Here is a 25,598-nt window from a genome sequence, read left to right as displayed (position 1 = left end):
GTGAGAAGTTTTAAGGTCTATTCCTTGAGCATCTTTCAAATATACAATACAGTATTACCTGTAATCACCCTGCAGTACATTACATTCCTAGAAGTTATAACTTGGAAGTCTACACATTTGACACCTTTCAACCTGTACTTCCTCTTTCCCCTACCACCAGCCCCCCCAAAGTAATCAGTCTCTTTATCCGTGAGTCAAGTTTGTTTTTTAGATTCCACATATAACAGAGATCACACAGCATTTGTCTAATGTATTTCACTTTGCATAATACCCTCACCTTCCATCATGTTGTAGAAAATGGCAGGATTTCCTTTTTTATTGAGTGATATTCTATTTTGTGTAATTTTTTTTCCATTCATCCATTGATGGACACTTAGGTGGCTTCCATATTTCAGGTATTATAAGTAATGCTGCAGTGAACATGGAGGTGCACATATCTTTTCGAGTTAGGTTTTTAATTTTTTAAGGAACTTCCATACTATTTTCCAGAGAGGCTGCACCATTTTTTATTCCCATCAACAGTGCATAAATATTCCTTTTTCTCTGTATCCTTGCCAACACTGGTTATTTCTTGTTTTGTTTTTTGTTGTTGTTGTTTGTTTGTTTTGTTTTTGAAAATTTTATATCCATTCCTGATTCTTTTGTAACTTTTTTTATTAAATTTTTAATTTATTTTCAGCATAACAGTATTCATTGTTTTTTCACCACACCCAGTGCTCCATGCAATCTGTGCCCTCCCTAATACCCACCATCAGAAATAGTTTTCTGATAATAGCTATTCAACACGTATAAAGTAATACGTAATTAGTATTTAGTAATTAGTAATAAGTAATTAGGTATTCCCTAATACCCACCATCAGAAATAGTTTTCTAATAATAGCTATTCAACACGTATAAAGTAATACTGCATTATGGCTTCAATTTGCATTTACCTGATGACTAGTGATGTTGAGTACCTGTTCATATACCTGTTGGCCATCTGTGTATCTACTTCAGAGAAATGTCTATACAGCTCCTCTACCCATATTTTAATCAGATTGTTAGGGGGTTTTGCTCTTGAGTTGTAGGGGTTGTTCATGTATTTTGTATATTGACCCCATATCAGATGTATTATTTGCAAATATTTTCTCCCATTTGGTAGGTTACCTTTTCATTTCATTGATTGTTTCCTTTGCTGTGTAGCTTTTTAGTTTTATGTATTTTTGCTTTTGGTGTTAAATTCAAAAGGTCATAGCCAAGACATGTCCTAGAGCTTACCACCTGTGTTTCATAATAGGACTTTCATGTTTTCTGATACTCAAGTATTAAATGGATTAAGTTTTTATGTATGGTGTAAGACAGTGGTCCAGTTTCATTCTTTTGCATATAGCTCTCCAAATTTCCTGATGCCATTCATAGAAGAGACATGGTGTCCTTTCCTTGTCATAGATTACTTTGTTATAAATTAATTGGCCACTTGTGGGTTTATATCTCTGTTCTGTGCCATTATGTGTCTATTTTTATGCTGTTTTGATTACTGTAACTTTGTAATGTACTTTCCTATCAGGAAGTGTGATGCTTCCAGTTTCATTCTTCTTGCTCAAGATTGCTTTGGGTATTTGGGGTCTTTGTTGTTCCATATAAATTTTAGAAATGTTCATTCTAGTTCTGTGAAATATGGCATTGGTATTTTGATAGGGATTGCATCGAATGTGTAGAGTGCTTTGGGTAGTATGGACATTCTAACAGTATTAATCCTTCCAGACCATAAGCACAGAGTAGCTTTTTATTTGTATCTTCACTTTCTTTTCATTAAAGTGTTACAGCTTCCTTATTAAATTATATTCTTCTTGATGCAGCAGTAAATGGAATTGTTTTCTTAGTTTAGTGTATAGAAATGCAACAGATTTTTTTTTTTTTTTGTATTCTGCAACCTCACTGAATTTGTTAAGCCATTTTTTAGTAGAATGTTTAGGGTTTTCTATATAGAATGTCATGTTCTCTGCATAGTGACAGTTTGACTTCATCCTTCCCAGTTTGGATGACTTTTCTTTTTCTTGCCTAATTGCTTGGTTAGGACTTCTAATACTGTGTTGAATAAAAATGGTGAGAGTGGACATCTTTGTTCCTTACCTTAGAGAAAAGGGTTTCAGCTTTTCACTATTGTTATAGTAGCTGTAGGCTTGTCAAACATGGCCTTTTTATGTCGAGGTAGTTCCCTTCGTATCTGCTATGTTGAGAGTTTGAATCATGAACTGATGTTCAATTTTGTTAAAGGCTTTTTCTGCGTCTGTTGAGATGATCATATGATTTATTTTAGCCTTCATGCTGTTAACAGGGTATACTGAGTTGTGGATGTCAAACCTTCCTCACATCCCTGGAATAAATCCCACTTGATTGTGGTATATGATACCTTTAATGTATTGTTTAATTGTATTTGCTAATACTTTGTTGAAGATTTTTGCATCTGAGTTTATCAGGGATATTGGCCTACAATTTTCCTTTCTTGTGCCATTTTTGTCTAGTTTGGGTATCAGGATAATCATGGCTTCCTGAAAGCATTTGGGAATATTCATGTCTCTGTTACTTTTGGAAGAGTTTGAGAAGAATTGGTATGTATTCTTCTAACATATTTAGAATTCACTAGTGAAGCCAGCAGGTCCTGGACTTTTGTTTGTTGACAGACTTTTTTGATTAGTGATACAGTGTACTTATTCACAATTGGTCTCTTGTAGATTTCTAGGAATTTATCCATTTCTTCTAATTAATAGTCTCCTCTGATCATTTGTATTTTTGTGGTATCAGGTGTCATGTCTTTGATTCTGATTTTATTTGAATCATCTTTTATTTTCTTGGTACATCTAATTAAAGGTTTCTCAGTTCTCTTTAAAAAAAAAAAAAAGCTCTTCATTTCATTGATATTTTTCTGTTTAGCCTCTATTTCACTTATTTCCACTCTGATTATTGTTCCTTTTTCCCCTTCCATTAATATGGGACTTTATTATTTTCTTTCTAGTTCCTTGAGGTGTTTGACATAAACAATCTTCTGTTACACTTCCAGTAGAGAATTTTGAATTTGACTGTATAGTCACCTTTACCAGTGAATTTTATACTTATATTTTAACGTTACTAATTTAGTGTCCTTTGATTTCAGCTTTAAAAACCTTAGTATTTCTTATAGGGTAGGTACATGGTGATAAACTACCTCAGCTTTTGTCTGTCTGGGAATATGATTACCCAGCAAAATTGTCATTCAGAAAGGAGAGAGAAAGTATTTCTTTTGAGCACTTGTTCTCCAGGTCTGCAAGGTTTCTGCTGAAAAAGCTGCCTATAGCCTGATTGAGATTCCATTATATATGATGAGTCTTTTCTTCTGTTGCTGCTTTCAAAATTCTGTCTTTGATTTTTTTTTTCCTGTCTTTGATTTTTGAGAGCTTGATTACAGTAATATGTCTTGGTGAAGAAGAGCTTTCAGGACCTTTGAGCTTCATGTACCTAGATGTCCCCTCTCGCTTCCCAAAGTTTTCAGTTCTGTTTTTTCCTTATGGGACTCCCATGCGGAATTGCGGAGAAGAGGACTATGTCCCAAATGAAAAAAACAAGACAAAACTACAGGGGGGAAAAAAACATAAGGGAGATAAGCAGTCTACCCGATAAAGAATTCAAAATAATGGTTATAAAGACACAGTGGATGAAATCTGTGAGCACTTCCTCAAAGAGATAGAAATTATAAAAAATAACCAGCCACAGAAGAAACGTAACTAAAGTGAACAATACACCAGAGGAAATCAAAAGAATCGGTCAGCAATCTAGAAAACAGTAAAAAAAGCAACAATGCTGAACAGCAAAGAGAAAATTAAAAAGTGAGGATGGATTAGGAGACCTCAGCAACATATCAACCATAACAACATTCTCATTGTAGGGGTCCCAGAAGGAGAGAAACAAGGTGGGGAAACCTATTTGAAGAATTAACAGCTGAAAATTTACCTAATATGGGGAGGGAAACATACATCCAGGTCCATAAAACACAGAGATCCCCAAACAAATGATCCCCTGGAAAACCAAGATCCACACCAAGAAAATAGTAAAGAGAATCTTAGAAGCAGCAAGAGGAAAAGCATACAAGGGAAACCCTATAAGATTATCAGCTAATTTTTTCAGCAGAAACTTTGTAGGCCAGAGGGAGTGGCTAATGTTCAGGTGCTGAAAGAAAGGAAAAAAAAAAAAAAACTTAGAGTCAAGAATAATTCTTAATGATAGCCTAGCTGGGTTGAGTAAAGAGGAGATAAGGGAGTTCCTCACCACTAAAATCTTACAAGAAATGTTCAAGGGACTCTTTTAAGTGGAAAAAGGCCACAACTAGAAGAAAATTATGAAAAGAATTGGATACAAAATCAATACACAAATCTGTTGTTTCTCTACACTAATAATTAACAAGAAGGGAAATGAAGGAAACCATGCCATTTACCATTCTATCAAACAGAATAAATACCTCATACTAAATCTAACCAAGAAGACAAAAGACCTGTTCTCTAAAAACTACAAGACATTGAAAGAAATTGAAGAAAATACAAATAAATGGAAAGATATACCAGGCTCTTGAATTGGAAGAAGTACTATTGTTAAAATTATTGATATCACCCAAAGCAATCTACAGTGTATTCAGTGAAATCCCTATCAAAATAGCAATAGTGGCTTTCTTAGAACTTGTAGAAAAAAAATCCTAAAGTACATATTAACCTCAAAAGCCACAGCAAGCTTGAGAAAATGAACAAACTTGGAGGTATCACAGTTCTAGATTTTATAAAGCTATAATAATCCAAACAGTATGGTATGGCATACAGACCAATGGAACAGGATAGAGAGCCTAGAAATAAACCCATATTTATATGGTCAATTAAACTATGACAAAGGAGGCAGGAATATACAATAAGAAAAAGACAATCTCTAAAATGGTGCTGGGAAAAGTGGACCACTTTCTTAACCCCTACACAAAAACGCAAAATGGATTAAAGACTTAAATATGAGACCTGAAACCATAAACTCCTAAAAATGAACCCTCAGAAAACCTACATAGGCAGTAATTTGGATATCAACCTTAGCGATATTTTTCTGGATCTGTCTCCTCAAGGGAAACAAAAACAAAAACTATTGCATCTACATCAAACTAAAAAGCTTTTGCACAGCAGAGGAAACCAGCAAAACAAAAAGGCAAACCCTGAATGAGAGAAAGTACTTGCAAATGATATATCTGATAAGGGAGTATTATCCAAAATATATAAAGAATTCATACAATCCAACACCAGAAAAGCACATCATCCAATTTTAAAATGGGCAGAACACTTCTATACACATTGTCCAAAAAGACCTACAGATGGCCAACATACAGATGAAAAGATGCTCAACATCACATTAGTGGAAATGGAAATTTAGGAAATGCAACTCAAAATCATGAGATATCACCTCACATCAGTCAGAAGTATCTGGTATCAAAAATGCAAGAAATAAGTGTTGACAAGGATATGGGGGGGAAAAGGCGGGGGGACCCTCATGCAGTGAGAGTGGTAATATAAGCTGGTGCACTGTGGACAGCTGTATGGAATTTCCAGAAAAAACTGAAATTACAAGTATTACATGACACAGTAATTCCATTTCTGGATATTTACCAGAAGATAAGGGAAGTATTGATTTAGAAAGACATAGACACCCCTATGTTTACTGCAGCATTATTTACAATAGTCAAGATAATAGAAGCAACCCAAGTGTCTATAGAAGAATGGATAAAAATGTGGTATATATGCAGGAATATTACTCAGCCATAAAAAAGAATGAGATCTTGTCATTCACAACAACATAGATGGATCCAAAGGGTATAAGGCTAAGTGAAATAAGCAGACAAAGGAAAATACCATATGATTTTACTTAGATGTGGAATCTAAAAAACAAAGGAAAGAGCCAACAATACAACAACAACAAGGGTGACAAAAGAAACAGACTTATGGAGAACAAATTGCTGGTGGCCAAATGAGAGGACGTTGGAGGGGCATGAAATGGGTGAAGGGGATCATGAGGTATGAACTTCAAATCTAAAATTTAAGCCTATTTAAAGCTAGCCTATTTAAGCTAATTTAAATGCTATTCCCTTACGTTTATGAGATACAGTGACTCTGATTTTAGTGTGCATTTGTGTAACCTTGAGAATAATTTCACTTGGAGGTTGTTTCCTATTCATCAGTCCTTAGGCATTCTCTAGAAATTCCTTTTGTTTCGTTTTGTTCAGTTCAGTCCTCTCTATTCCTCTTAACGGTGCCATTTTCTGGTCTGTTCCCTTTCTCCCCACCTACCCCAACCCGTGTCATCCCCACCCTCCTTCTGCTCCATGTTTTGTAGCTTTTCTATCACATAATACAGGGGGTCTTGCAGGCCAACCCGTAAATTAACTACTCCTTTCTTTCTGATTTTTCAAGTGCTTACACAGTGTTTTTGGTTGAACTATGGTGCCTGAACAGAGTACCTTGTTGAAACTTGAAGTTCAGGCTAGCTTGAAGGGTCAGACATAACACTGCTTGTTGGGCAGCCAAGTGTCAGGCAGCCCTTCCTCCTCAGGCGCTCCCATCTACTGGGGAGCCAGGCAAGCAAACCAGTAGTAATACGAAGGCGAAGAGGCCAAGGAACGCTGAAACATGACAAGGTCCTAACTTCATGATGATGTCCTAAAATCATGATGAGATATCACCTCACATCAGTCAGAATTATCTGGTATCAAAAACGCAAGAAATAAGTGTTGACAAAGATATGGGAAAAAGGGGGGGACCCTCGGGGGGACCCTCTTTGTTCCCTTGCCTGGGAACAAAGGTTGCATACTTTTTTCTACTGGTTATATTACATTGCAGCTATGTGTTATTAAATGTTTAATAATAAGGTTAGGTAAAGTATAATACATCATTTAGTAAAAGAAAATTTATTATTTGACTAAAACTGGCATTAATTTACATGTAGATCTCAGTTTTATTTTGTATTCCCAAAAAACTGGACTCTCTCACACCTACAATGGTTTGAAAATGTTACAGTCCTAAGTGCTGCCGTGCCCGCCTCCTCCCCATCCTCCATCTTCTCACAAGTTGTCTCCTGCTTTCTCTGTTAATTCTGGGATTTGCTTTCCTCCTGCAGCACAGTTTAACTAGTGACCAGACTTGCCAGGCTTTCCCTTTTCTTCCCTTGTCTTTCAGAACAGAAATCAGGATTCGGTGCAGATGGTGAAGCTTCTCAGGAAATGACTCCCTTAACCGTCACTTGCGCTCTCCTTCATCAGTGCTTTTTTACATTGAGTTATTCCTCCTCTCAGCCACTTGACACTTTTTACAGTCTGTTAAGTTAAACCTTCTTTTTCTTCTAAACACACAGCTTTTTCCCTTTTCAAGTGTTTTAAACACAATTTAACTGTACCAGAACACTTACATGTTACCTGCTTAAGATCACAGCTGGTGCACTCTCCTGTCCTCTCTCCTCCTCCTGTTACCCGTGCGTGCATTCAAGGTCTAGAGCGTGCATTCAAGGTCTAGAGCGCTGCTGTGATCTGGGTGTGACTGGTCAGCAGATGGTCCTTGCTGGTATTTCCTCTTTTGTTGGTACCAAGGGCTTACCATTGCAGCATCTACTTCCATCGTCTCTCAGGAAATCGGTGCCTAAATACTAGATATCCTAAGCTTCATCTGCTTTCAGACTTACGCATTTCTTTTTCTAGAGATTCTGTCTGATACTTTATTTGGTATGAATTCAAAAATAAAGTAACATCAAAATAAAGGTTTTAAAAAGATAAGCAATTGTCCAAATCACCTCTTCTAATCAGGGGTATAGTAAAAGTCTTTGGTGTATTATGAAAATTACACTACAGTCTAGCTTTAAAATACCGTATGCCCTAAATGTAGAATCACTGGGCTAGTAGTTACTGTTGTTCTCAAGAATGTCTGTGATTAAGATACTCATAGGTATCTTAAAAATATGCTGGACTATGCATGCTTGAGGTTAATGGTGTTTGAGTGAAGAAGGTTGTTTGTTGTCCCAGTTTTTGTTTGCCTACTTTATAGGGTCAGTTAGCTCCTGGCTTAGTCTCTAATTATGTTAAGAAGCGATAAGACTGCCCACCATTCATTGTTACTGAGGAACATTGTAATACAGACTGTTTATCAGGTGGATATGCACATAGCCCAAAACACAAGGAAACCTATGGAGAGAATTGTCCCTTTCAACTAGTGGCCAAGTAAAGCCTGTTTTACATTTTGAATGCTAAGGTTTTAGCTGTGATTTAGCTAAGCAAATGAGTTTTCTACCTTTTAAACTGATCAAATTGAAGCTTACAAAGCTTGAATATTTTCACACTTACCTTCAAACAAGTTCTTTACTCTCTATACCTCAGATTACCAGTAACTTGAAAACTGGGAATTAAGCCTTCACTTTTAAAATTATACATTTTTACTTATCCTAAAAAAGGGGGCCCCGGGTGACTCAGTTAATTGTCTACCTTCGGCTCAGGGCATGATCTCGGGGTCCTGGGATCAAGTCCTGCACTGGGCTCCCTGCTCAGCAAGGAGCCTCCTTCTCCCTCTGCTGCTCCCCCTGCTTGTGTGTGCTGTCTGTCAAATAAATAAATAAAATCTTTTTTAAAAAAATACATAGATATAGATATCTATATCTATATTTATATCTATATCTATATATCCTAAATGATTCTTTGCCTTTTAGTTAAGGCCAATTTTTCTTCAAATGACTAAGCATCTGCTTAAGAGGTTTCAGACTATAAAATCTTTTTTTTCCTTTCTGATAGAGTATATGCCACATCCTGAAAGAACCACTACACCGTATTCTGGTGTATGATAGAAGTGGGCCTTTTGTACATCTTGTTCTCCATGACAAGACTTTGTTTTTAAATATCTAATTCCCAGGGGCGCCTGGGTGGCTCAGTGGGTTAAGGCCTCTGCCTTCGGCTCAGGTCATGATCCCAGGGTCCTGGGATCGAGCCCCGCATTGGGCTCTCTGCTCCGCGGAGAGTCTGCTTCCTCCTCTCTCTGCCTGCCTCCCTGCCTGCTTGTGATCTCTCTCTCTCTGTCAAATAAATAAATAAAATATTAAAAAAATAAATAAATAAATAAATAAATAAATAAATATCTAATTCCCGAAAAGGATATTGTGTGGAAAGTTGATTTAAAGCTGAAATAGTCTCCAGGAATGAGTAAATGGGTAGAGAAACTCAGACACTGCACATTTAAGGGAATGAACTTGCTTGTTAAAACTGTGATTTCAAATGCCCCTACACGCCTTCTTTGTGTGTCATGTGCTATTGCATCATCCGAGTTTGGGCCCTTTCCCAATGCTATTTCCTCAGCAAGCCCAAGAAAAGGAATATTTTCCATAAACTCATCTTCATCAACCGTTTCTGTCCTGAATTTCAACTTTTGAATTTTTCCCTTTAAGTCTGTGGCTTTTACTTAAATGAAGTCTGTTATAGGGATAGCTCTTGGTCTTAGAGCAGCATATCATTAACATTCTTTCAAAAAGAATGACATTATAACTGACATTGTAACTAAAGGAATTTGTTGGTAAAGACTTATTTTAATTGGCTTTCTTAAAGGGAATTTAAAGGTTCATATTGTTATTCAAAGACATACCTAATTACTAAATAATTACGATAACTTTAAATAGAAAAATACTTTTATCTTTGACATTTATAACCTTCTTTAAGGAGTAATTTCACTTTTAAGTTTCCTGGGAATTCTCAGGTACAAGTCATGTGGAATTTTTTTATTAGAAAAATAAATCATTGCCTCTGTGCCCAGAAAAGTCAAAGAAGAGAGTATCTAATAATAGGCACAGTTGCCTCTCACATGATTTTTCTCCTAGCATTTCTTAAAGCAAACTCTTACTCAAGATGCTAATGCTATTTTTTTCCCCCAGATAATGGATTCATACCTGATTCACTTCTAGAAGATGTGATGAAAGCATTGGACCTTGTTTCCGATCCTGAATAGTAAGCGAAATAGGAAGTATTATTTAACTGACTCAAAAAGAGTCTATCACATTTAAAACATGACACAGTTTTGCCTTTTTTAAAAATCGAAACCTGAGTATAGGAAGCTTAGTTCTTTATATAAAGCAAAGATGTAAGAAGAAATCAGTATTTATAGCAGACTCAACATACTTAAAATGACCTTTTCCCCATGCTTTTCCTATTGTTTTTTCTCACTATAAAACCTTCTCCATTTTTTAAAATTCTGTGCATATCTGAAAGTAATGACAGTTATCTGTAATGTCCATATTGCTAGTCATCTGGCAAGCTTCGGACTTGGTATTAAAGACATTTGATCGAAGACACTGCACATTGTATATCATTAAATTGACTGATCTAAAACCTTTGTAAGCAACCCCAGTATGTTACAGAGTATAGTTTTCAGTATTGCTAAATGTTCTCTTTTTATACTTTGAACATTGATACATCTCTAACTTTTCATAAATGTGTGCTTTTTGGTATCCATGAGAATCTCTTTTCTTAAGGGGATACATCTGTTGCTCAAATATGAAAATACAAAGATCACCTATGATCTATACTAACTTTTCCTTCTGTAGTTTTTAATTTTCAGTCTGAAAGTTATCTGACAATGAACAAATTAGAGCTTACAAAACATCAAAGGAAAAGATTCAGCAAAAGCAGCATCAAACATTTAAGTACACAGTTTTTAGAACTTGATATATAAAACTGTTTTTAAATAGCTTGTTACATTTTCTTTGAGAGTATGAAACACATTTTCAAATTGCTCACATCTGAATTAATTTATTACTAGAGCTCTGATATTATTCATTCTTGATAGACATAATCGTTTCTAACTTAAAGAGGAGGAACTCAATGCAGAAAAATGAACTTGTCCAATAAATGGTATAACTGTAATTATGTATTTTGTAAAATCGCAAATCGTTATTTCTTCTAAATGGATTTCCAAATAGAAACCATCTTGTTTATATCACTGTAGTTTGCAAAAGAGAATTGAACTCAAGCAGTTCTGATTGTTGACAATTCTTAAGAGGGAAAGGAGAAAAAAAGAGTTCTTTTTTTTCCCCAAATTCTTACATATGTGGCTACTTAATTTTCCCTTTTTCATCAGGATACATAACATACCTTCAATTATAAAGTTAGTACACTTGAGTTAGATTGTTTTTCCTAGAGGTAGCTGACAAATTGGACTGAGTTTTTCATTCTGTATTTTGGCCTACTCACATTTATAATATGTGATGGCCTATAAACAAGTAGCACTGCATTAAGATTAATGAATTAAATACATTAAATATGACCTTGCCTTCCTTTGTTTCATGCCCTAATCTAACCTAACATGCCCAGCCTTACTCAGACCCGCTCTACCGTCATATCCTTTGCATTATATAACAAGGTATATTTAACCTGGCCTGTAAGATCTGGGAGAGAGGGGCACCTGGGTGGCTCAGGGGGTTAAAGCCTCTGCCTTTGGCTCATGATCCCAGCATCCTGGGATCGAGCCCCACATTGGGCTCTCTGCTCAGCAGGGAGCCTGTTTCCACCTCTCTCTATCTGCCTGTCTCTGCCTACATGTGATCTCTGCCTGTCAAATAAATAAATAAAATCTTTTAAAAAAAAAAAAAAAAAGATCTGGGAGAGAACATGGAAAATGAAAATTTTCTGCAAAAACCATTTTCATTTTTACAACTCTGCCTTCCTCGTCCCACATAACCCCTTTCACCAACCTTGGCTCCACCTAAATGGCAAGGGCTAAGCAAAGCATGTTCACTGTAGGCTGCTCCTGCAACAACGTAGTCCATGCCTCTCACGGTCATTTGCTACACTTCAGCATTCTGTACCTCTTCACCCTATACCCTTCAGTTACACTGTCTAAATTTTAGCTTCCTTTGCATTTGGTTCTTGAAAGTAAGCCTTTTGGGAGATGTTTTTGATTATCTGATGTGCCTTTGACATGGTTTCTTTTTCTCTTTGAGCTTAAACTTTTTTTTTTTTTTTTTTTTTTAAGTTCAGTGGCTCATATGATTGTTAAATTCAGGCATACCTATGAAGCAAAAAGAATTGCCTTTGGGAGGTTATAAGCCTGTGTTTACAAGCCAAGCTTTTTAAATTACTTTACCTAATAAGGGGCAATGTTTCAAAGTCGTCATCATCATTTAAATTCTAAATAGTAACAGAGTACTCTGGTTTAAAAATAACCAAGTTTTGGCAAATTAGATGTCATTCCTGTGTATTTGTCACTAAAGGTCTAAAAAGAACAGCTCTTAAGATTTTTGGCAGTGAGATGTGTTATAGTACTAGTAATTTAATCTCTATGAAAGAAGGAAAATAAGCTTTTTCTCCTTTGGTGGTATCCACTGTTTTGTTTTTTTTTTTTTTCTCCCCATAGTATCAATCTCATGAAGAATAAATTAGATCCGGAAGGATTAGGAATCATCTTATTGGGTCCATTCCTTCAAGAATTTTTTCCCGATCAGGTAACATAATTGAAGACATACTATATGTTTTGTTCTCCTGGGATGAGCATTTCATGATTGTTTCAGCATTTCTTCTCTACTCATGTAAAATGGTCTAACATGCAGCTAGACGACGAAGAAAGCGCTGTTAGGATGTAAATACTTTCCCATACAGAGAGGATAAAAGGGTATGTGAGTTCCAGTACAGTAATGCAGAATTTCTGGGGAGGGGAAAGTGGAAGAGCGCGCGCACCAGCACGTACAAACGAGGGGTCTGGTTTTTAAAGGAGCTTTAACATTGAGAAACAGGTGCGGTAAGAAGAGAAAGACCCTCTTTACCCACCTGCACCCTGTTTTCCTTCTCTCGGGTCACTGTTACTCATAGATGGTATGTATCTTTTTGGAACTTTTAAAATACATTTAAATAAATAGAGAAGGTAAAGGAGTCCATGTGCAGGGGAAACACCTAAGTTCCAGGAGAATTTTAGTTGAGTGAAAGTAGAACGTTGGACTGGAGCTGTACTATGTCACGTTAGGACATGTCTTCCCGTGGGCTTCGCCAGGCGCTAGTCTCCATACTCCTGAGTCACCACTACATCATTGACAAAGCCAATTCTGGAGCCCCTGCCTGTCTTTTCTTCGTGTTTCCTAGCTCAGTGAAGGATTTTACTGCTAAACCAGATGCCAAATTTAGGCCAGGTATGGTGGGATCATTTCATCAGATACCATCATGGTTTAAGGTAAAGATCTGTGTTTCAGTAGAAATGCCAATTTCTATTTCACCTCTCTTATAAAGGAGATGTGCTGCCAAGCTTAAAGGGATGGAGGGGAAAGGTCAAGATAGAGTTGTTAATTTGATGTTTTCACTTTAAATTATCTTTAACAGAGTAGACATTACTGACATTCAGTCTTGGTAATTAAAAGAACCCATATTTTCTAAATCTAGATCTGTTATGGTTAATGCGAGTAAAGAAAGTGAGGTGAAATTCAAAGTAAATATATAACAGAATAGCTAGACTTCTTTAAATTTTGGTAAATGCTTCATGAAAAACTTATTTTTCTGACATTATTAAAGTGACTTGGATTGTGATATCCTCGCTCTCTTAGATATCTTAATAAATGTTTAGTAAATTATAGCATTAACTTTATAACATTAAATTAAAAATTATTGCACTAAATTTGGGAGCAGATTTTAAAAAGTGCTTGGGAAATATAAACAAAGTGGGATAGTTACCAACTCTTGGAAATCTGCATCTCAGATGCGATTCATTACATGATAGTACTTATAAATATTCTAAGAACTTAGTCAAGAAATTCAATTTTTAATTGTATTATTCCTTGAGATAATTAAAGAGAATTTTAGTCCCCTGGTCTTTCAAAATGTAATCTCCAAAAGCTTGTTAGAAATGCCATTTCTCAGGTCCCTCCTCCAGGGGATTCTCATGGTGCCAGAGTTTGAGACTTGCTGCTTCAGAGAAAGACTGGGCACATTCCCGCCCGCTCACCTTCTTCTGAACTTTCTGTGGCGCATCTCTTCTGACCACGGCCCACACCATTGAGTCCTCTTTGTACTGCTTTGTACCTGACCAATTTTGTGAAACTCAGTAAACCTTTAATCAAGTAAAGTTGCAAAATGGGTCAGAAGGGCAGCCCGGAAAATATTTATCTAACTTCAGTAATCTCTACAAACATCTAAAGTAGGTGCGAGGGAAGAGCAACTTCTTTGCCTAAAGGAGAGGCGGATTGGAGAGGGAGGGAGGTTGGGGGGCTGCGGAGGAATACAGAAGCATTTCAAGGCAATCTATGTATAATAAGAATAGCAGAAGCAACTACCATTTTTTTAAAGCTCATAACTATGGCCCGGGTACTGTGTGCCTTATAAATTAGGTACTATTTTCCCCTCCATTTGGGCAATAAGGAAATCGAGGATTAGAGAATGTAAAACAATCGCTTGAGGTCATACAGCTAGACAGTGGCTAATTCAGCAGCCCTGGGATAGGTACTGCTCCACTGTGTTATAATTACCTTCTGTTGATATTTTTTATTTTCTGACAGCTTAAAGAATATAAATTGTGTATCTATTCCAGTAAAACATTTACTTTCTAAGTTAAAGTACATAACTCTGAAAATAAATAGCCAAATTATCTAAGTGACTAATTCCATGGACTCATGTATGCAATTAAGAAAATGATCACATTTTTGATTTTTCTATTTTTTGGAAAGCATTTTGAGTAACATACAAGAGTTATAAGCTTAGATTTATTAGATCTTTTTTTTTTTTAAGATTTTATTTATTTGAGGAGAGAGAGCACGTAGTGGGGAAGGGACAGAGGGAGAAGCAGACTCCCCGCTGAGCAGCAAGCCTGATGCAGGGCTCCATCTCAGGACCCCGGGACCATGACCTGAGCCGAAAGCAGACACTCAACTGACTGAGCCATCCAAGCGCCCCGATTTATTAGATCTCTTTTCTCAATTTTCAAGAATTTTCAAAATGAATGTACAGATACCCAACAGAGTCTTTTCATAGGAAAATGACTACTATGTTTGTCTACAACAGAAAAGTCAGACAACTGAGTAGTTGGAGAAATAGCAGAAAAGATAGACTGGTTCTGAATTTTAGGATTCTTGGTTGCAAATCACAGCCTGAATTGACACAAGTGGGAAGGAGAGGTAAGAATTGTGAGGAATAGCTTATAGGCATTCAAGAACTGAAGCAGGGAGGACTGGGGCTCTCTGTCCCTCTCCCATGGTTTCTCTAGAAAATTGAAGCCACTGTTGCCAGCAGCTCTCTACTCTAAGTTACAAAAATGGAACAAATTCTAATGCAGACGAGGACCACCTTTTGTCCCATGCATATCCTTATATCAATCAGATAAGGCAAGGGACTCGAGGCCCTAGGCCCTGAGGGAAATCACTGGAGCCAGGTACCTTAGGTGGGGCCAGACCATTGATGGCCTTGAATAAGAGGTTAAGAGAACTGAACTCGATCTTTAGCTAACTGAGAACAGAAGGTTAAGGCAGTAAAGCTAACATGATCAGATTTCCTGTAAGTTTAGTAAAATCGTAATTTATAAGATTTCACTTCTTTATTGGATATTATTAAAGGCTCTAAGCACTGTAATTCGCATCTTCATTTCCCCCCAGGCTCTTTTAGAAGTTGACAATATTTAGATGGGGGAGGGTGGGTGGAAACCCCTTTCCATTGTAAGCATTGGAAAATATTGGTACGTAGATGTTTGCAAGCTGGCGAAAAGTGACATTACTGCTCTTATGTATTTATTGAGAGGAACAAATTATTTATAACCAGAAAAAGGTAAGATTTTAGGAAATATTTTTGTGTTTTAGAACTCTGTCCTTTAAAAAAAAAATAAACCAGAAGAGCTTATAATAAATATCAGTAATTCCCCATTTTACAGCGTCTTTCGCAGAAGCTACTAGTTCAGTTTTTATGTTTTTTAGTAGGTAAGGTCTTAAGTTTCTTGCTTCAGCAAATGATTCCCCCATCAAAGTGTATGGATTTAAGAAACTTGAATTTTCCTTTCAACTGCATTTTCCTTTCAAAGTATAAAAGTAAACTTTAAAGTTTTAATAGTATTTTATTTATAATAGGGCTCCAGTGGTCCAGAGTCTTTTACTGTCTATCACTACAATGGATTGAAGCAGTCAAATTATAATGAGAAGGTATGATCATTCAGAGTAATTTGTCTTCACCTTAATTTGGTAAATATGAGTCTGTAACAAGGTTTGATTCCCTTAACATTGTCCAAGAGTCTTTTACTCTCTTTACTACTATAGCGTATTTCAGAACTGGTTGTATTTTGATTTGATCAGTATATGTTAGTCATTGAGATCTTCATTACTGTTTTGGAACAATAGTTTCACTGTGACAAAACAGCTACATTTACATACATTTTGTTACTCTCGGCTGTAGATATTACTAGATCAGATTTTGCCCATAAAATAGGTCCTGTTTTGTCTGATAATTGTAATAACTTGAGTTAAATGCTTTGTGGACCATTTTTCAGAAAAAGAAGTTGTACTGTGGAGAGTTGAAAAATGTGAGTTGTAGTCTCATTGTATTAAATTGATTTCATCATAGAGAGTAATATATTAATGCAAATAAGAATTGCAAATGTGTTTTTATGGAAACTCCCAGTTAAAACTAATAAAGTTATTTCTTTAGGCTGCTCAGATAAGATTATAGCTTTTATATTGGAAGAACATAATTAGAACAATCATGTGTACCAAACACTGAATATATAAAAATACATATACTTTGGAAGAAGACAGTCTGTATCTATTCCTTTTAAACTATACATTTGGAATTTCCCTTCCTACAAAAAGAGATTAATGACTGACTCGTTTAATATACACAGTGAGCTCTTTTAATGAGTTAGGGTATTAGTATATTATTTCACAGACAGTCCTAAAAGTTTTTTGCAATTAAATCAGAATAAAACTTGTTTCTAGTATCCATCTGCCCATGTATATTTTATATGATCATCACCCCTGTATATAAACTACCTGGCTAGTTTTACCTACCAGACTTTTTCTACTGTTTGATTTTTGTTTCTGTCCTGACAGCCTTCTTAATTTTTTTTCCATGGTTTTTCATGTAATATGGAGTATACTCATGAATAGCATTTCATAATTACAAGAGCAGATTTCATTGACAAATATCCAGTTTGCTCCTATCTGTGGGAATTTAACTTTCAAATTTTAAAAAGGTGAACTCCTCCTCTGAATATATAGCTCTTCTTCTATTACAGCTTCTAATCTCATGAGACAGCATGACCATTCCAGTGCCTCCATATTAAAGCAAAAGAACTATATGTTATATAAACAAACATTTCTTCCAACTGGTATATGTTATTTAAAGGATGATATTTTTTCTTTATCAGAAACAACCTGCATGTATTTTAGGATTCACATATGTTTTTTAAGTCATAATCTTAATATCTAAAAATCAGCTGCTAAGCTGTCAGTTAAAATGTGTATCACCATCTTGTTTCCAAATATATTTTTACATTAACTAGTAAGCAAATATTCTTGCTCATAATATCAAAATAAAATTAAATATAAAGTTCCATATGAAACAATATGCAAGGCCTTATTTGCTAGCCCATGCAAAGTTTTCTGTCCTTCTTAAGACTGACCTCTGTGGCTTTCTTTGTTCAACAGGTAATGTATGTTGAAGGGACCGCAGTTGTTATGGGTTTTGAAGATCCTATGCTACAAACAGATGACACTCCCATTAAACGCTGTCTCCAAACCAAATGGCCATACATTGAATTACTGTGGACCACAGATCGCTCTCCTTCACTAAACTAATTTGCCTATTTATAAGGAAGATTGTAATAGCAGATGTTGAAAGAGGGATGCAAGACTGGAAGTTGGCTACATTAAGCTGTACACTGGTATCACTGATTAACTGTAAATAACAATTAAACACACATTTTCAGTGTTTAAGATATGTTTAAATTATTTGTTTTAAAGCTTTATGTTAAAGGTTACCCTATTTTAAGTCTTTATGTGAAATTTACTAGCAAAACTAAGCTTTAATCAGAGTTCATCACTTTTACAGTCAGATAATTGGTCATTTATTGAATTATAAGCATCCTAATACTCTACAGCATTTCTATATTGAGTATCAAGGTTACTATTTATAAACTACTTTGGGTTTTTATTTCATTCAGACATATTTTATGGTTTCAATGATTCTGGCTTGCAGTCTATCAGCCTCCACATTGAAATGCACAAGAGTTAAATCTTTGTTGTTTCTTCTCTAAAATCTGGTTTCCATTAGGAATACTGATAAATTATCAACCTGGATTCTTTGCCAATTGGCTTAGCTCTGGCATGTTTATAAAAAGTAGAAACTATAAGGGAACATTACCATTTATTCACTGATATATAGAGGATGTATTTCAAAAAAAATGATAGGTAAGAGAATCTGTTTGATAGTCTCAACACTGTTAACTCACTGTATTGCCAAATACACTTTTCCAAATTTGTCCCAGCAGCCCTGTAAGCCAGCTTTCTTGTATATTTATGTGATAACTGCATGAGAACATCTGTTATTACATTAGTATATTGCATTATTTATTATGATCCTGGTGGATGGTCTAAATAAACTTTTTTTTCTTTAACTGTAGCTTGGCATTTTTTACATTAGTGACTCAAAAGAAACTAATACTTAACAGTGTTTCTGCCCACCAATCCTTAGACTACATCATAGAACAAATGCCTAATGGACTTCTACAACCTTGAAAAGGAGACCAAACTGTACACTGACAAAAGAGTTCTGTAACTTACTTGTACAGCCAGGAGCACTAGAAGCTGAGGAGGCAAAGTTACAGAAAGCCCCATCCTGTTTATTTTAGAGAGCGATTTTACTTTATTTCAGTAAGTTTATTGCCCAGCAATTTGAAAGGTGAATAGCTAGAAATACTTTCTTTCGGTCACTTGAGAAGCATTTGTCAAGTGTACTCTTAGGAATTTAAGAACTGAATTTCATGGGCACCTGTGTGGCTCAGTTGGTTAAGCGTCTGCCTTCAACTCAGGTCATGTTCTCAGGCTCCTGGAATCGAGCCCCACATTGGGCTCTCGCTCAGCGGAACCTGCTTCATCTCCCTCACTCCCACTCTCTCAAATAAATAAAATCTTTAAAAAAAAAAAACTAAATTTTACCTTCATTATTTAACTGAATATGTATGTATTGGCTCTGTGAATTTGGGGTTTTATTTAAATTTTACTTTTATAAATGTTAACATTTCTAGCATAAGGAGGTTTATAGCATAAGGAAAAAGTGGAACAAGATTTTATGTATGATTTTTGGTGACATTATGTTCAAGAGTGTGATACTAGGGGCGCCTGAGTGGCTCAGTGGGTTAAAGCCTCTGCCTTTGGCTCGGGTCATGATCCCAGGGTCCTGGGATCAAGCCCCGCGTCGGGCTCTCTGCTCCGTGGGGAGCCTGCTTCCTCCTCTCTCTCTGCCTACTTGTGATCTCTGTCAAATAAATGGATGAAATCTTTTTAAAAAAAAAAAAGTGTGATACTAGCTACTAGAATTACAGCTGTACAATGTCTTTGTTGTTAATGTTGGCTGCTTCCAAATGTATATAAAACACAATGTGCTAACTCTGGTCCCAGATTCCATAGGATTATAAAGAAGCATACATTTTCTCATAAACATTGAGCGTACAAAATAGTGTTTACTTTTTACGATTGTTACATAGCAAACCATCCCAAAAACTTCATGACATAAAACAATCATTTTACAAATTCTTTGGCTGTGGACTTTAAACAGCACAGTAGGGAGGGGTTATCTGCTCTTCAATCTAGAGTCTCAGCTTAGAGAGTGGAGGGATCTTTACTCACATGACTGGACCTTAGCTCCATCTAAGGGACAGATATGGAACACTTAAAGCTGTGGATACATTTTCCTTCCACATGTATGTGAGATGCTTACCAAGATCAACCATATGCTGGGCCATAAAGCAGTCTAGAGAAACCTCCAAAAGTTGGGTAATTAAGCAGCACATTTCTGAATAACCCGAGGGTCAAAGGGAAATCGGAAGTTAGAACATGTTTTACTGAGTGAAAATAAAACAGCAAAAATTATGGATGTGACTATAGCAATGCTTAGAGGAAAATGAATGGCTTTAAATATATAAATAAAATAAAGGTTTGAAAATTGGAAAGCTAAGCTTTCCTCTCAAAACAAACTCAAAATAAACCAAAGAAAGTAAACAAGATAAAAAGATGTATTCACATACAAAAGAATGAATTTGTACTCCTGTCTCACACCATATGCAAAACATAACTTAAAATGATCCGATGTCCAATTGTAAGAGCTAAAACTATAAAATTCCTAGAAGACACAGGAGTAAGTCTTCATGAGCTTGAACCCATAGTATGGTTTCTCAAAATAGCAAATAGAACAAGATTGGACTTCACCAAAACTAAAACCTTTGTGTGTCAAAGGGCCTTATGAAGAACATAAATATTTTCTCCCCATTCTATGGGGAGAAACCATATGTATCAGGGAATTTGTATCTAGAATATATAAAGAAAGCATAATTCAAATAAAAAACAAGTAGTTTTCAATGGGCAAATGATTTGAAGAGCTTTATCTCCAAAGATGATACATAAATGTCCATCTAGTAAACACATGAAAAGATGTTCAACATATAGCCATTAAGCAAAATCAAAATCACAAAATAACCATGTCACACCCACTAGGATATCTAAAAACCAAAGAAGACAAATGTTGCAAAGATTAGAGAAATTGGGACCCTCACGTTGGTGAGGATATGAAATGGTGAAGTCACTTCAGAAAAATAGTTGTACAGTTTCTCAAAAAGTTAAACACAGTTAGCATATGATCCAGCCATTCAATCCTAGCTACATATATTTGCAGAAAACATTTACACACAATCTTTTATGTGGGTATTCATAGCAAAGTTATTCATACTAAAATGGCAACAACTTAATTGTCCATCAAATGATGGATAGATATATATAGTATACACATACAACTGAATATTATTTGACAGAATTACACATGCTACAATATAGATGAACCTTGAAAACATTACAGTAAGTTAAAGAAGGCTGTCACAAAAAGATCATCTATTATATGATTCTATTTCTGTGAAATGTCCAGAATGGGCAAGCCATAGAAACAGCAATGGGATTAGCAGTCCCAGGGGTTGAGGATAAATGGAATACAGAACTGAAAGCAAATGCTTCCAAACACTGAAGAGACTATAATACAAACTGTAAACCAGTACCCCCAGGAAAGAGACAAAACAGTATTTATTTTATGAAGCCAAAATGGTGCTGAAATGAGACCAGAACCTGACAAAGACTTTACAACCAAATATTTCCTATGATCATGAGCACAAACATCCTATACAAATATTAAACCCATGAATAAATTTGTGTGTGTGTGTGTATGTATACAATGTGCTTATATGTAATACATAACTAGTGAATACTGCAAAAGTATTAACTTTGTTTAAGATTAAAAAATCTATAGCTTAACATTAACAGATAAATAATGGTAAGAAACTAGAAATCAATTTTAAGAACTGGAAAAAATGCAAACAAATGGAGGCTAAATAATATGCTACTACACACCCAAAATGTCAATCAAGAAATCAAAGAGGGAATCAAAAAATATCTGGAGAGAAAGTATAAACACTACAGTTCAAAATGTTTGGGCTAGGGGCGCCTGAGTTGCTCAGTGGGTTAAAGCCTCTGCCTTCAGCTTAGGTCATGATCTCAGGGTCCTGGGATCGAGCCCCACATCGGGCTCTCTGCTCGGCGGGGAGCCTGCTTCCCTCTCTCTCTCTCTGCCTGCCTCTCTGCCTACTTGTGATCTCTGTCAAATAAATTTTTAAAAAATCTTTAAAAAAATAAAAATAAAAAATGTTTGGGCTATAGCAAAAGCAGCTCTAAGAAGGAAGTATATAGCAATACAGGCCTATGTCTAAAGAAAACAGCCCTACATTAGTCGAAGGAAGGAAATACTAAAGATCAGAACAGAAATAAAAGAAAGAAAACTAAAAAAATAATAGAAAAGATCAATGAAACTAAGAGCAGATTCTTGGAAAAGATTTTAAAAAATAGTGACAAACCTTTAGTCAGACTACTCAAGATAAAAAGAAATTCAAATAAAATCAGTAGTGAAGAAAAGTTACAACTAACACCAAAGAAATACAAAAGATTTTAAGAGACTATTATGAACCATATTATCTTCCAACAAACTGGATAAGCTAGGGGAGATGTGAAAAAAAACCACAAACTTCTAAGACTGAATCAGGATGAAACAGACTCTCTACAAAGACTGATTACTAGTAACCAAGTTGAATCGGCTAAGAAAAAAAATCTCCCCACAAACAAAAGTGCAGGACCAGATGACATCACTGGTCCATTCTACTTAAAATTTACAGACAAGTTAATACCTATACTTCTCAAACTATTCCAAATAAATACAAGAGGAAGAAAGGCTCCCAATCAGGCTAGGAAACCAGCATTAACCTGATATCCAAACCAGACAAAGATATTATTAAAAAAAAAATTACAGACCCATGCCTCTGAGGAACATAGATACAAAAGTCCTCAACAAAATATTAGCAAATCAAATTCAAAAAATATATTAAGAGGATCATTCAACACAACCCAAGGAAATTTATTCCAATGATTTAGTTTTGCAAACAAATCAAGATAAACCACATTAAGAAAATGAAAGATAAAAAGCATATGATCATCTCAATAGATGCAAAAAAAGCATTTGACAAAATTCAATATCCATTCATTAAAAATTCTCAACAAAGAAGGCATAGAAGAAACATAATAAAGACCATTATAACAAACCCATAGCTTACATCATACTTAATAGCGAAAAGCTAAAAGCTTTTACCCAAGAATAGCAACAAGAAAAGGATGTCCACTCTCTCCATTTCTCCACTTTTATTCAATATAGTACTGGATGTTCTAGCCACAGCAATCAGACAAGAAAAAGAAATAAAAAGCATCCAAATTGGTAAGGAAGAAGTAAAACTATTTGCAGATGACATGATACTATAAATACTAAACTACCTATACCATATATATAAATAAATATATACTATAAATAGAAAACCCTCAAGACTCTACAAAAAAAAAAAAAAAAAAAAAAACTAAAAAGAAAATCACAGGCCCAAAATCTTAAAGACGGGTTATTCAGTTCCACTCAGTAACTGGAACTTAACCCCTAATTCAACCTCCACCAGAAACACAGTCTTAACTGGCCAGTCAGGAATTTTCTGGTCAGCATCAACGAGGTGACGTGCCACATAGGCCATCTTCATCTCCAAAGGAAGAGTGGTATGCAAAATAAGATCCCCTGATCTTCCTTGTAAGGGAAGGTGATCTTGCCTTAAATAATCCTTCCTTTTATTTTGCTAGTAACTTTCTTGGCCTACCCTCCTTCCTATAAAATCCTTCCATTTTGCACAGCTCCTCAAAGCCTCCCTCTGTTTACTAAATGGGATGCTGCTTGATTCATGAGTCATTTAATAAAGCCAGCTATATGTTTAAATTTTACTTGGTTGAATGTTTGTTATTTAACAGATTTAATAGCAGTAATGGGATCCTAAATGAACCCCAGTAGCATTCAGTGACAAGAAACACAGGCATGGAACCCAAGAAGCTTTTGAGTCCACTTTCCTGCCATTTCTGAGAGCTGCAGGTAAACTCCTCTCAGTTGTGGGCACCACGGTTTTCTTACATTTGAGCTTCCAAACTAGTTGTATTTCCTTCACAGGGCAGGTCAGCTTGAGAGGACAGACGGTTATGCCAGAACCCAAAATGAGCTGGCAGTTTTGCACAGAGCCCAACTGAGGCCAGCAGAAGGGTCCACCAGAGCTAAGCCCCTAGCCTTTCAGACCACAATTCCCCAGGTGGAAAACCTCAGTGAGGTTCCACGGGAATTGGTGGTGCACAAGGGGCCTTCTTGTGTCCCAGACACAGTAACATCTCCTGATTACTGCAGAGACATTAAGGTGCAAGTTTGTCTTGTTTTGTGTAGATAAAAGCTATTGCTAACAGGAGGGATCTTGGAGGCCAAAAAGCTGCAAAAATTGGTGGGCACAGGCTAAGCATTTAAAGGCTGTTAAGGGGCTCACCACCTTAAGAAGACTCCCATAACAGAACACGTTGGTCACAGCATGGGTTAGAATGACACTATGTCACCCACTGAACTCAAGAAAACTTCTGTGCAATAATGAGCTACACGGTGAATCACACACAATCTCCAACCCTGAGGCACATCTGTTCTTCTAGGTATTAGTTTGGCTTTGAGAAAACCAAAGGCTTAGCTAATGGGATGCTTACATTCTCAAGAGTCAAGCATACCACTTTCCAGCACACCTATATATTTTACATCTCAGAACTATAGACCCAGAAATTGTAGATACCTAGCAAAAACAGCAAATTCTTACTAAGCTAGTTTCATCTCCTGAGGAACTTGGCTTGGTAACCATTAGGTGGAGAGGGAGGTGGGCAAAATAAGGTCAGACAGAAACGTGGGTTAACTCCATTTGCACTTAGGGTCCTATCCACCTGCTGCCAGTCCTCAGGGGAATAGGACTTAAGAATGCAATGGTCATTATGAGGAACATTCCAATTAGTAAGGTCACTTAAGAAATGCACTTGAAGGAGAGGGTTCCAGTTAAATGGAATGGGACACCTATTTTAACTGGCATGAAGAAGCCTCCTGAAGGTTTCAAATTTCCAAAGTACTTTCACTGAAATTCATTACCGAAAAAGGGGAAAAGATACCTAAAACAAAAGATTGTAAGACTGATATAACTCATGATGTTCCCCTCTATCACTTGAGTACACACCCTAGTAATTCTCTGTCTGAACTGTCTTTCCACTCTTGAGTGACTCTTATGCAATTACCTTTTAAAATAATGGTACCCAGGGGCGCCTGGGTGGCTCAGTGGGTTAAAGCCGCTGCCTTCGGCTCAGGTCATGATCCCAGCGTCCTGGGATCAAGCCCCACATCGGGCTCTCTGCTCAGCGGGGAGCCTGCTTCCTCCCTCTCTCTCTGCCTGCCTCTCTGCCTACTTGTGATCTGTCTGTCAAATAAATAAATAAAATCTTTTAAAAAAAAATAATAATGGTACCCAGAGGGAAAGAAAGACATTCTAACATAGGTGAATGGAGGTTAGTCCTTAATATCATTTAGGTGGCAACCCAGTTCTTTGGGAATTAAAAACTGTCCTTGTTCTACAAATCTAGTCTTTATAAAAGCAGGGGTGTGCTTCCAGAAATGGTTCAAAGTCCGCCAATCCTTTGTGCCAATTCCGAAAACCTCTCCTATGTGTCTCAAAAGGCTTTTGAGTATTGCAAAAATTCTGACCTTAAGGGAATCAAAGCCCTTCCAGGAGGAGTGTGCATTATTCCCCTTTTTTCCAAGGTCTTCCCCAGAACTCTCATCTAGACCATTTTTTGATGGGGGGTAATTCAGGTACATCATAATTTTAAGATTGCAGCATGTGTAAAGTCCATTCTCCTTCTGCAAGAAACGGCCCCTCATTGCCAGACTGTTGCCATCCTGATGTCCTTTT

At 36.2% G+C, this 25,598-nt stretch overlaps 1 protein-coding gene across 2 annotated transcripts in view; it reads left to right on the top strand.

The window, feature by feature from the left end:
• The window catches only part of MINDY3 (MINDY lysine 48 deubiquitinase 3), an 85,967-nt gene extending 67,344 nt beyond the window's left edge, over positions 1-18,623 (top strand). For both annotated transcript variants that reach the window (XM_080811227.1, XM_080811228.1), the window contains 4 exons: positions 9,931-10,003; positions 12,408-12,495; positions 16,084-16,155; positions 17,656-18,623. In XM_080811227.1, the coding sequence (XP_080667353.1) occupies positions 9,931-10,003; positions 12,408-12,495; positions 16,084-16,155; positions 17,656-17,805 (383 nt within the window). In that variant the 3' untranslated portion in view covers positions 17,806-18,623. The remainder of the gene's footprint in view (positions 1-9,930; positions 10,004-12,407; positions 12,496-16,083; positions 16,156-17,655) is intronic.
• Positions 18,624-25,598: the final 6,975 nt, after the last annotated feature.

Source organism: Martes martes (genome assembly GCF_963455335.1).
Source record: "Martes martes genome assembly, chromosome: 8".
NCBI classification, from domain to species: domain Eukaryota; kingdom Metazoa; phylum Chordata; class Mammalia; order Carnivora; family Mustelidae; genus Martes; species Martes martes.
Note: the sequence above shows the minus strand (reverse complement) of the source record. Positions and strands in the feature narration are given on the sequence as shown.